The sequence below is a fragment of the Carcharhinus amblyrhynchos genome, chromosome 6 (genome assembly GCF_965287045.1).
Source record: "Carcharhinus amblyrhynchos chromosome 6, sCarAmb.v2.hapA, whole genome shotgun sequence".
Taxonomy (NCBI): domain Eukaryota; kingdom Metazoa; phylum Chordata; class Chondrichthyes; order Carcharhiniformes; family Carcharhinidae; genus Carcharhinus; species Carcharhinus amblyrhynchos.
Window position 1 is genome coordinate 33,447,658 of NC_137329.1, and position 13,466 is coordinate 33,461,123.

The 13,466-nt window shown below is 44.4% G+C and overlaps 1 protein-coding gene across 6 annotated transcripts in view; it reads left to right on the forward strand.

Moving 5' to 3' along the window:
- Positions 1 to 13,466, forward strand: part of tub (TUB bipartite transcription factor) — a 368,210-nt gene that overhangs the window by 339,786 nt on the left and 14,958 nt on the right. For all 6 annotated transcript variants that reach the window (XM_080190162.1, XM_080190165.1, XM_080190168.1 and 3 more), the window contains 4 exons: positions 171 to 362; positions 3,729 to 3,841; positions 8,372 to 8,486; positions 12,697 to 12,795. In XM_080190162.1, the coding sequence (XP_080046288.1) occupies positions 171 to 362; positions 3,729 to 3,841; positions 8,372 to 8,486; positions 12,697 to 12,795 (519 nt within the window). The remainder of the gene's footprint in view (positions 1 to 170; positions 363 to 3,728; positions 3,842 to 8,371; positions 8,487 to 12,696; positions 12,796 to 13,466) is intronic.

Here is a 13,466-nt window from a genome sequence, read left to right on the forward strand (position 1 = left end):
GTGGGAAGGAAAGTAAGTCAGTATCCACAGAGTGCCTTCACCCCTCTAAATGCAAATATTCAAAAAACAGCATGCCAACTCTATAGGCGACATCTTTTCTGGTGAATGCAGCCCATGGAGCTATGGTCCCCTTTCCCAATTACAAAGCACCATGTCTTCCTGTTTTCCAGGAAGCAGCCTCGGTCTCAACCCCTCCAGGAACTGATGCGCTCATAGATGTGGATGACCTCGAGGAGTTTGCAGTGAGGCCCGCTCCACAAGGGATCACCATTAAATGCCGAATCACAAGAGATAAGAAGGGAATGGACCGTGGAATGTATCCTACCTACTACCTCCACCTGGAAAGGGATGATGGGAAAAAGGTGGGTCAATTACATATATTTTAGCACTTGTTCCAAATTGTATGCTCCAAGCTCAATAGAAAGACAAGGGCAGCAGATTCATGGGAACACCGCCTGTTAGTTCCCCTCCAAGCCCCTCACCATCCTAACTTGGAAGTATATCGCCGTTCCTTCGCAATCGCCAGGTCAAAATCCTGGAATTCCCTCCCTAATGGCATTGTGGGTCAACCCACAGCATGTGGACTGCAGCAGTTCAAGAGGGCAGCTCACCACCACCTTCTCAAGGGCAACTAGGGATGGGCAATAAATGCTGACCAGCCAGTGACACCCATGATCCACAAATAAATAATAACTTTTAAAATGGAAATCTAATATAGATTGTTTCATGTAGAGTAGGCTCCTTATGATTTATTAATTTATATGTATATTATAGATAAATTCATAGGCACATCAGGAGATTTTCTGTGCCCATTCTGGCTCATTCTTGATGTAAATTCAACAAGGACCCAAACACAGGTTTAAACCTACATATGACTAATCTTTCCAAGGAAATTTCTGTTTAAACTGCTGCCCTTTCATTCAAATTCATGTATAAATTATTGCCCTCGGAGGGGGAATCCCACTCAGCATAATAAGGCGTGGAACCTTCACTTGTCCTTTGCAAGACCTGCCACATAGGCCGGAACTGGAGCTGAAGGTAGGGAATCCCAACCCTGGGATTTGCCCGTGTCTCCAGGCCAGCAATCCAGATCAACACAGCAGAGCCGGTGAGTCCAAGATCCAAGTCCTGATAATAGTTTGCACCCCCAAAGAAAAGAAGACAACTTTTTAAAAAATCATAATTGATTGTGACGTCCTTATGAAGGAGGCTGCTGGGTCAGTTTAATTTTTTTCTGTGAGGGAACGCCACAATCTGCAGATGGCAGGTAGCCAGGATTCCTGGCCTCATTACCTTGGCAGGTATCCACTGGTGTGGCCAGTGAATGGGAAATTTCCCCTTCCCTCCTTGAGCTTTGATAGAATCACCAGAGAGGAGAGTAATTTCCATGACTGCACCGAGATACATATTCATACGCCCCACCACTCCCATCTGCTGTAGGTTTTCAATCCCACTCACTGGGACCAGCTGCTCAATTTTAACTTCTCTCTTTCTCACCGCATTAACATCTCTTAGGTTCTTTCTGCATGAATAATTCATTTCAATTGATGTCTCATTTTGGTATGAGAGCTACGCTGCAGTCTTCCTATGTTTTAATTTTGTTGTCCATTTAATTTTTTAAATACTTACCAATTTTCTTTCCTCCTCTCCTGGACGCACTGATTCTTGCTGGCATTCGGTCTGAGGAATGTGTGTTGTCTTTCAATTTTTCATCCCAGTGGGTAGTCCTTGATTGCCAGACAGACTGGGTGCATACCTGGAGGGTGGATTCTAACTGGGAGTGGGTTTTGGTGGCAAGTAGAGCATGTGAAACACACTTGATGTCATCAGCTTAAGGTCTGGCCTATCTAAGGCTTCAGTTCAGCTACCTGCCCGAAGAGTTGGAAGAAGATATCTGGCTGGCTTCCTTGAAGGGAATAGCCAGCACAGACCCTGTGCCCCCAAAACCCACTCCCAGTTAGAATCCACTCTCCAGATATGCATCCTTGCAGGGAATAGCCAGCACAGAACCAGTGTCCACCTGCAAGCATCAAAGTAAGGCACAGGAAGGGAGAAATCAAGGCTGTTTTCAGTGAGGACTTGGAAATGCAAAGACATCAACTGTTATTTCAAGGCCCAGAGGACCACTCCTGCTGTTGCTAGCCCCATTACGTAAAGGTCTAGAGGATTTTCACAGTAACTTCATTGTAGTGTTAATGTAAACCCACTTGTGACACTAATAAATAAAAGTTAAACTTTAATCTTGAAAGATAAAGACTTTAAATGCCCTGATTTAGTTTTGAGGGCCTCCTTCTCTTCTCTATTACATTGCACACGGTTACAGTGGTTAGCACTACTGCCTCACAGCACCAGGGACCCAGGTTCGATTCTGGCCTTGGGTGACTGTCTGTGTGGAGTTTGCATGTGTTCCCTGTATCTGTGTGGGTTTCTTCCGGGTGCTCCGGTTTCCTCCCACATTCCAACGATGTGCGGGTTAGGTAGAGTGGTCATGCTAAATTGCCCTTTAGTGTCAGGGGGATTGGCATGGTAAATACATGGGGTTATGGGGAGATGGTTTGTGTGGGGTTGTTGTTGGTGCAGGCTCGATGGGCCGAATGGTCTCCTTCTGCACTGTAGGGATTCTATGATTATATGCACTGTTATTGGGATGTTAATAACATCAAAGGGCCACAATTAAGGACCACGATAATCCTGACTCAGGAAAAAATATCAGCTGTCTAAAAGATAGGGCCCAGTAAAGACAGCAGACGAATTGAGAAGAAATGGGACTGGACATTTTTGCTCACCGATTGTAACTATGGCGATGTAGATACAAAATCCTGCGAGAGTTAGAAAATGAGAATCTCGGCAATAAGACCGCGTTTCCAGATTACCCCCACCCCCTTCCCCCGCCACTTGCTGGTGGCATAAATAAATCATCATCGCATGAAAGGGCTTCCCCACCATATCATTCCCCCCAGATTGAGATCTCACCCCTCACTGATGTGATATCAAGCTGGCGAGGTTTACCATGCGTTTCTTAAAATGGGAACCGGGGGCAGAGGGAACCTGGGTGGGAGAGGGGGTGGGGACACACACAGGTAAGTATAGTTCCTGGGAGAGAGGGACATGCCCCTGGACTGCCCCCGGCAAGAAGGTGGCTGACTGCAAATTACCTTCTCAAGAGCAATGAAGGATGGGCATTAATATTGGCCGAGCCAGTGAAGGACACACCTTATGAAAGAAGTATTAAAAACTCTGTCCTTACCAGGGACACTGAATGAATAAATAAATAAGCAAAGGTTTTCACCTCTGGACTATATACCCCAATCATTCTAAGTAACAGGCAGCAGCACCATGTTTGCCAGCTATCTGCAATAGTTTGAACTGGAACAAGCTAGTCACATGTATGAACTCTTGGTTAAATTTCAAGGCTATCTAGATTTTCTCACATTATATTTGGTTGTATTTTAATTAAACATGTGTGAAATAACTGCAGATAATGATTTTTAGAGGAACAAGTATTCAATTAGTTTTCAGAAGTGTTTTATAAAGTGTGTTATTCCTGTGATTTTGCATCGTCAGAAAGACTCAGTGTTTGGTCTTTAATCAGTGGTAATTAGGAATGTGTTGTTGAGTTGATGGTTCCACTGAATTTCTGCTGGCTAAGGTTTTGTAAAAAAGTCTCCTTTACAAATATTTATTCTCCTCAGTTCTTTTAACAACACTTTGTTTCATCAACTCTCCAGGTCTTCTTATTGGCAGGAAGAAAACGGAAGAAGAGCAAAACATCAAATTACCTCATCTCTATAGACCCCACGGATCTATCGCGTGGTGGAGAGAGTTTTATTGGCAAACTCAGGTAACCCGTTATGAGTGCTGATGAATTCTGCAGGAGAACCTTAAAAGAGCTGAAGGAAAACCTTTAGAGTAGGATTTCCCCGTCACGTCGCCGATGACCGGGAGATTGTACCCGAGGTCAACAGACCTTTGCACGGACCATGACCTGCCTGCTATGATTCTGTAGGCGAGAGGGATAATTCCACCCTTAATTTCAAAATTAGAGTACATATTAGAGTAGCTAAGAGTAGTGGGCGAGAAGAGGATTGGGAGAGGTTTAAATGTCAACAAAGAATGACGAAGAAGTTGATAAAGAAGGGTAGGATAAACCATGAAGCTGGGCTAGCACTTAATATAAAAAAGGATAGCAAGAGTTTTTATAAATATATAAAAAGGAAGAGGCTGGCTAGGGTGAACATTGGACCCTTAAAGGATGAGAGGGGGACTTAGTGGTGGGGGATGGGGAAATGGCAGAGGCCTTGAATAACTTTTTTGTTTCGGTCTTCACGGAGGAGGACGTGAATAATTTGCCGGGTGTTAGAGATGGAAAGATGGTAGGAGTGGAGGGCCTGAATGACATTATTGTTACTAGAGAGGCGGTGCTCAACAGACTGGAGGGACTGATTGTGGACAAGTCCCCAGGACCGGTAGGAATGCATCCAAGGGTTCTGAAAGAAATGGCGGAGGTGATAGTGGATGCCTTGGTGATTATTTTCCAAACGTCGCTGGATTCCGGGGAAATACCGGAAGATTGGAAAACGGCTAATGTTACGCCGTTGTTTAAGAAGGGTGGCAGGCAAAAGGCAGGGAATTATAGGCCAGTTAGTTTAACGTCTGTTGTAGGTAAAATGTTAGAATCCGTGATCAAGGAGAAAATAGCGAGGCATCTTGAGGAGAATTGTTTGCTAGAGCAGACACAGCACGGTTTCGTTAAGGGGAAGTCGTGTCTGAAGAATTTATTGGAGTTCTATGAGGATGTGTCTAGGGCGGTGGATAGAGGAGAGCCGGTGGATGTGGTCTTTCTTGATTTTCAGAAGGCGTTTGATAAGGTGCCTCACAAGAGGTTATTACAGAAGGTCGGGGGCATGGAGTTGGGGGTAGGGTGTTAGCGTGGATAGAGGATTGGCTGTCAAATAGGAGGCAGAGAGTGGGGGTCAACGGGTGCTATTTGGATTGGCGGTTGGTGACTAGTGGAGTGCCCCAGGGGTCGGTGCTGGGGCCTCAGCTATTTACCATTTATATAGATGATCTGGAGGAGGGAACCGAGTGTATGGTGTCGAAATTTGCTGATGACACCAAGATTGGTGGAATGGCAAATTGCGCGGAGGGTGTGGAGAGTCTGCAGAAGGATCTAGATAGGCTGGGCGAATGGGCCAGGAAATGGCAAATGGAATTTAATGTTGGCAAATGTGAGGTTGTCCACTTTGGTAGGAATAATGGTCGGAAGGACTATTACTTACATGGCGAAAAACTGCAGCATGCGACACTGCAGAGGGACCTCGGGGTCCTTGTGCATGAGTCACAAAAACCCAGCCTACAGGTGCAGCAGGTGGTCAGGAAGGCGAATGGGATGCTGGCCTTCATAGCGAGGGGGATTGAATATAAAAGTAGGGAGGTCTTGCTGCGGCTGTATAGGGCACTGGTGAAGCCGCAGCTGGAGTACTGTGTGCAGTTTTGGTCGCCGCACTTATGCAAGGATATTTTGGCCTTGGAGGGAGTGTAGAGGAGGTTTACTAGGCTGATATTGGAGTTAAGGGGGTTGAACTATGAGGAGAGGCTGAATAAACTAGGCTTGTACTCGTTAGAGTTTAGAAGAATGAGGGGAGATCTCATTGAGACGTATAAGATGATGAATGGGATGGATAGGATAGAGGGGGAGAGGCTCTTCCCGCTCAGAAAGGACAGTAGGACTAGGGGGCACAGCCTCAAGATAAAGGGGGGACGGTTTAGAACGGAGTTGAGGAGGAACTTCTTCACTCAAAGGGTGGTGAATCTCTGGAATTCTCTGCCCGTTGAAGTGGTGGAGGCTGCCTCGCTAAATATTTTTAAGACGCGGGTTGATAGGTTTTTGATAGGCAAGGGGATTAAGGGTTATGGGGAGGGGGGGGGATGTGGAACTGAGACACAACAGATCAGCCATGATCTTATTGAATGGCGGGGCAGGCTCGAGGGGCATGATGGCCTACTCCTGCTCCTATTTCTTATGTTCTTATGCTCTTAAAAATGGAAAAAAATGTTGTCCAAAAAATGCCACAATGTCCTGGCATTTATTAAACTGCGCATGCACCAAAATTCTGTAATACATCTATTTTAAGATCAGATTGAGTCTTACTTTTTTTAAATGTTCCCCAACAAGCAAACCTTCTCCATTAAGGAGCAAAGGGGAGAGCTGGATGAGTGGTGCTGACATAAACAGGACAAATCCTGGCTTCAGTACATGACATTGAAGATGCTATCACTGACACCCAGGGCGGTTTTGACCTCCAGGACCTGGCTTCTGTGCTACATGTAACTCTCCTGAAGTGACTATCAATAAGGTTGTACTCTTCTCCAGATTAAAAAATAGATCAAAGCACTTTTCATGCTGCAGGCAGTAAACATGAGCACTGACTCAGAGCATAGAAGCAGTTTCTGACACTGAGTCATTAAAGTTGAACTCTCTTATTATTGAATCCACTGGCACCCAGGAGAGGATATGTACAAGTCTGGACACCTGTGCAATGTGACATTTAGTCAAACTAAAAAAACTGGAGGATGCATCAATTTAGCTCTGTCTTGGTATCCAAAGTTGACACAAGAGAATGAAACCCAAGCGGTATTCAGTATTTAGGAAGGACAGACAAAAAGGTAAAGGTGGTGGAATTGCATTGCTGGGTAGAGAGGAAATTAATACCATACTGAGGAAGGATATTAGCTCCAACAATTTGGGGTCTATATGGTTAGAGCTAAGAAAAACCAAGGGGCAAAAAACATTAGTTGGAATTGTATATAGACATCAAAATTGTAATGCTGATGTTGGAAATGACATTAAACAAGAAGCTAGAGATACATGCAATAAAGGAACATCTGTAATTATGGGTGATTATAATTTGATGTGGAGATGCTGGCATTGGACTGGGGTAAACACAGTAAGAAGTCTCACAAATCCAGGTTTAATCTGGTGTTGTGAGATTTCTTACTGTGATTATAATTTGCACATAGATTGGACAAATCAAATTAGTCACAATACCATAAAGGAGGAATTCCTGGAGTGCATATTGGATGGTTTTCTGGAACAATATGTTGAGGAACCAACTAGGGGATGGCACAGTCATTAGCATTATTGCCTCACAGTATGAGGGACGTGGGTTTGATTGTCTGTGTGGAGTCTCCCTGTGTCTGTGTAGGTTTCTTCTGGGTGCTCCGGTTTCCTCCCACAATCTGACAGATGTGCTGGTTAGGTGCACTGGCCAAGGTAAATTGTCTCTTAGTGTACCCGAACAGGCACCAGAGTGTGGCAACTGGGAGAGTTTCACAGGAACTTCATTGCAGTGTTAATGTAAACCTACTTGTGACACTAATAAATAACTTAAAACTTAAAACTTAAACTTAGAGACCAGGCAATTCTAGATTAGGTATTATGTAATGATAAAAAAAATTTGCAATCAAATTGTGAGGGACCCCTTGGGGATGAGTGACCATAACATGACAGAAATTTTCAACAAGATGGAGAGTGATGTAGTTGATTTTGAGACAAGGGTCTTGAATTTTGATAGAGGAAACTATGATGATGTGAAGCATGGTTATGATTAGATTGGGAAACATTACTTAAAGGGATGATGGTAGATAGGCAATGGCAAACATTCAAGGAAAGCATGGGTGAACTGCAACTATTGTTTATTCCTGTCTGGTGTAAATGTAAAACTGGAAAGGTGGTCAAACCATTGCTAACAAAGGAAATTAGGAATATTAATAGATCTAAGGGAGAGGCATACAAATTGCCCAAGAGAAACAACAGACCTGAGGACTGATAATAGTCCAGCAAAGGAGGACCAAGGGACTGATTAAAAGGGGAAAATAGAGAATGAGTGTAAGCTTGTGGGGAACATAAAAACTGACTGTAAAAGTTTCTTTAGATATGTAAGGAGAAAAAGATCAGTGAAGACAAATGTAGGTCCCTTACAGTCAGAAGCAAGGAATTTATAATGGGGCAACAAAGAAATGACTGAATACATACGCTGGTTCTGCCTTCACAAAGGAGGACACTTTTAGTAGAGAAATGGTGTTGGGGAAACTGATGAGATTGAAATCCTCAGGGCCTGATAATCGATATCCCAAAGTACTTCAGGAACTGGCCCGAGAAATAGTGGATACATTGGTGGTCATCTTCCAAAATTCTATAGACTCTGGAACTGTTTCTACAGATTGGAGGGTAGCTAATGTAACTCCATTATTTAAAAAGGGAGATAGAGTGAAAACGGGGATTTATACTGACTGTAAAATTTACATTGTGAGACAAGGTACTGATTTTGGATGAGACTGGCTGATACATGGTTATTCATTTATGTTGCAGATCAAATCTAATGGGCACCAAATTTACAGTGTACGATAATGGAATGAATCCAGAGAAAGGAGGTTCAAGCTTAGATGCAAGTAGCTTGCGTCAAGAGCTAGCAGCTGTATGCTATGTGAGTAGTCCATTTTTAGTGTGTGTTTGTAATTATATCTGTGACCAGCACCCTCTAATATAAAGACACTGGCCTGGAAACTGTGTGTTTCTGACAGAACCATACCCATATCCAAGTAGGAGTCAAAAAACAAATCCCAGAATATAACGCAGCGACATTTTTCAATTTACCTACCTGCTTTTGTAATTTTGGGTATTTATGCACAAGCAACTTTAAAGTTGAAGAAGTGACAGGTGTTTATTCTCTCTAAGAGAAAATATTCTGGGATTTTATAGGGTAGCAGTGACCCTGCCCACCAGTCAGAAGGTTAGGGCAATAATGTAAACACTGGACTTTACGAGTCTCAGGCCGTTCATAGCCTGCAGTTGGGGTTTCTGCCCCTTTAAGGGGTGGGGGGAATGACCTGCCCTTATATGTTGCTGGCAGCTTTTCAGTCTCAGTAGCACCAATGACAGAAGTGCAGGCTGGGACTCCAACAGACCCAGAACAGCGCCAGGACCTGGGTTCAATTCCGGTCTTGGGTCACTGTCTGTGCAGAGTTTGCACATTCTTCCCATGTCTGCGTGTGTTTCCTCTGGGCGCTCCGGTTTCCTCCCACAGTCCAAAGATGTGCGGGTTAAGTTGATTGGCTGTGTTAAATTGCCTCTCAGGGTCATGGGGACTGTCATGGAATTATGGGGTTAGGGCCTGGGCCTTGTTGTTGGTACAGTGTCAATGGGCTGAATGGCGTCCTTCTGCATTGTTGGGTTTCTACGATTCTATGGGCCTGATTTTACCATTGTGTCATGCCCGAAACTTGGTAAAGTCGGGCGTGAGGTAATTAGCACAATCTGCGCCCACGTCTGCACAGATGCCCACTTTACCCAGGCCCGAAAATGGCCACGATCCAAACCGCGCTTGAAATGGATGCACTTAAATTAAATTAATGGGCTGCCTGCCCAACTTTACCAGCACTTTCCCCTTTTACCATTGCGTTTGCCTGTCCGGATTCAGCGCAAAACAGCCATGCCCAGCAAAGGTCTGTTTCGGGCACTCCAGCTTCTGAAGAGGTAAGTTCAGAGCTTCCAATGGCTCTCTGACTCAGATCGGTGGTGTGGGGGGTGGGGGGGTGGAGGGTGGAGGGAGGTGGTCCAGATCATTTTTTGGTGAGGTGGGGGGAGAGAAGGGAGGCCAGATGGATCTCTGGTGGGGGGGGGGGGGGGGGGGGGGGGGTGGGTGGGGGGCAGGGGCAGGGGGTGACCTCTACCACCCTGCAGGCAATCAGTGGGGGGGAGGTAGGGCAAAGGGTCCTGAGAGCAGTTTTCGAAACTGAATTGTGCCCAGATTCAGCACTTAGAATCAAAATGGTAAAATTGGGCCCCATGAGGAGATTCGGCACACTGGGACCCTTCCACTGGAGCACGTTACTACAGATAATCGAGGTTTTTGAAATTATTAAAGGTTTCAGGTATGAATTTGGAAAGATTATTTATTTTAATTTGGATATTGAGGGATAATCAATTTAAAATGGTCGGTGAGAAAGTGAGGGAAGAGATTGGGAGAAACTCCTTTCAGCAGGAAGTATGTGGACCGCAAAATCCTTTGCCAGGGGTTAATCCATTACGACCTTTAGTATAAAATTGGATAAATATTTCAAACAGGAATAAATTTGGAATGTACAACAAAGTGCTGGCACTAACACAAGAGGCAGATTGGCTTCCTTCTGTGCTGTAAAAGTCTGTGGTTCTTTAGCAACAAGGCACAGCCGGAGACAACTGAAACAAGGACAGATTTCTGACAAATTCGACCCTGATAATACAAGGACTAGGATAGATTGTATGGAAGTGCCAATAGGCAAGTCACAGATTGTCTCAGTTTTTAAAAAATATTTACTCCAGCAAGTTAATCACTACAGATAATTTGAAATTGAGGCAGGAAAACTGGCAAATATTTAACAACAGCCAAAGTGGAGCACTTTATTAAATTTTAACTTGCTTTCCGAAAGGAAACAATTGCACACTGTCTTTGATTTGGAGGTGCTGCTTATTCTCAATGTGGCATCAACAGGGGAGCGTATGAATTATCTCATTGTGTATATACTTATAGTCATTTAACCACTTCAGGTTCAGGAAATACACAGAACATGGAGCAGAAGGAAGACACACTGGATTAGTCTCTCTAGTTAGGAGCATTATTGTTTTAGTTCCAATGTATTCCTGCTGTCCTGAACAGAGAAAGCATCAAGCAGTCTGGACCCAGTTATTGGAAACTTATGGAGCATATCGGCTCTCACAGAGAGTATGAGTGGGTGATGCAAATGAGAGTGCAGACCACCACTGGTCCCCAGCAATAGAAAAAGCAGACTGTTGTGTATTCTGTTGATGTTTAATCAATATTTAAAGTTGAAGCTTATTTATTAATGTCACAAGTAGGCTTACATTAACACTGCAGTGAAGTTATTGTGAAAATCCCCTAGTGGCCACACTCTGGTGTCTCTTCAGTTGAGGGAGAATGTAAATTTGGCCAACGCACCCATCCAGCATGTCTTTCGGACTGTGGGAGGAAACAGGAGCACACGGAGAAACCCACATCGGCATGGGGAGAACGTGCAAACTCCGCACAGATAGTGACCCAAGCCAGGGATTGAACCTAGGTCTCTGGCGCTGTGAGGCAGAAGTGCTAACCACTGTGCCACCGTGCTGCCCTGGCGGGAGAAGTAAGGTTCAACCATAATGGAAGTATACACCTTACATATAATTACATAGAGTTTTACAGCCTTTTGGTCCAATGGGTCCAGTCCTTGTGCACCAATCCCACTTTCTCTGCAATGTATCTTCTTGTTGACAGTAAGTGTGAATCTTGCACCCCTGGAGGCAGCCCTCACAGTCAATGGAGTGGATTTGAGAGAATCTCAACGTTAGTTGTAGCTTTCGTCACATTTCAGACCAGGTCTCAAAATGCTTTAATTCAGTGGCAGGACCAGAAGATGGGTTTAAATGCACCATTCTAGCTACATTTCCTCAAGCACTCATCCAACAGGGATTCATAGAATCTTATATACGAGGTTTATATACTGTGCGGTATGTTTGCTGTAAGGATTTAAGTTGACGCTTATTTTACTGCAAATGCCGATTCCCCTGTTATTAATTTATGCACCCAGCAATAGCCTGCTCTCTATTTTAGGCTCCTCCATTTCACGCTGATACAGCAATTGAAATCAGGAATTTTCTTTCTCGCAACTTATGGATCCAAATTTGGTTTCAGAAATCTGTGGCAAGGATGCTGCGGGCATTCACAAACATGATAGTTCCTGCTTAATTGCTAACAGTGTCACTATCATCACCACTGCCTCCATGACCTTCTCCTTTGAGGAAAGTAGAACCACAGAATCCCTACAATGCAGAAGGTCATTTGGCCCATTGAGTCTGCACCACCTCTTACCCAGGCCCTATCCCTTAACCCCACTTATTTACTTCACTAATTCCCCTAACCTATATATCTTGGGGCACAAAGGGAAATTAAGCATGGCCAATTCACCTAACTTGCACATCTTTGGACTGTGGGAGGAAACTGGAGTACCCGGCAGAAGCCCACACAGACATGGAGAGAATGCGCAAACACCATACAGACAGTCACCCAGAATCGACCGTAGGTCCCAGGCATTGTGAGGCGGCAGTGCTAACCACTGTGCCATTGAGGCCTCAAAGCCTCAAAAGAAATATCAAAATGTAGGGATTTTTGCAGAGGGCAGAAATTGAACTGGACATTGAATTTGGTCAACTCAAGTATGCAGCAATGGGATAGGCTGGCACACACACCCTGAATAATACTTAACAGTGGGATATTGTTAAATGTACACAACCCCCCTGGCCTGTGCAAAAGACAGCATGGAAGTAGGCAAGTCATTTTGCAATCGGGTAAACTGCAGTTTCCATTGACTTTTACTGACACCAGAACTGGTCAGTGGGCTGGCATAACACTATCTCTTCACATGTTTTTTTATTGATGGCCATGTGTTGTAGCAACAGCTACCCTCCCCCTCCCAACATCAATTCCAGTTACCACCAGCATGAATTTCACAGTCATCATTGGCTACGTTTGTCTGCTCAATGAGTGGCTTTATTAAAATAATAAAGCAGCGTGGCTGTGGCTTTGTGAAAACTTTCAGTGTCAAAATATAATTGCTTTACATTGCTAAGATATAAATAGCTCTTTATTTTCTCCTGCTTAGGAAACAAACGTTCTGGGTTTCAAGGGACCTCGGAAGATGAGTGTGATCATTCCTGGCATGAACATGGATCATGAAAGAGTATCCATCAGGCCACGCAATGTAAGTTGCAAGATCCGCAGGCTCCACATGAAATCCACAGACACGTGAGACTGTGTTTCACAAAAGGAGGATGGTTCAGCACAAGTCTGCCTAATGTATGAGATGCAGTTTCATGCAAAGCTTTGATCACACACAAAACTGGAAATGTGACTTGTGTCCCAGCATGAATAATGATTTTCCACTCTGAGTTGTTATGTTTTGCCAAGTCCAAGCTAATGGCAGGGTAGGGGTTGGATCACAGTTTGACAGTCTGAAGTTTTCAATCATTAACAGCAATGCAGACTGAGACAAAGATCCAAATTGAAAAATAGACTTCTAACTTCTAAACTGCGGACGTTTTGTGTTAAGGTTACGTCGTAGAATGTTGCAGCCAATACATTCAAAACTGGACAGGTAGCAACTGGGTGAATTAATGCCTAAGGGATACCAGCCTGCTAGGATTATCCAGGTGCCTCCCAGAATGGAGCATGAATCTTGTGGACACTGCCGCTAACAGCGCAGGTGAACTTCTTGGCAGCAGCCACCCACACTCCAACATTGTGAGAGAAGTTGCCAACTTGGCAATTTCACTCTATCCCACTTGGCAGCCATGGGATTGGGAAGTGGCTGGCAGGGGAGAAAGGAAGGCAGGGTATTGGGGTCTGGGAGACTGGGACTTAGGCAGATGAGAG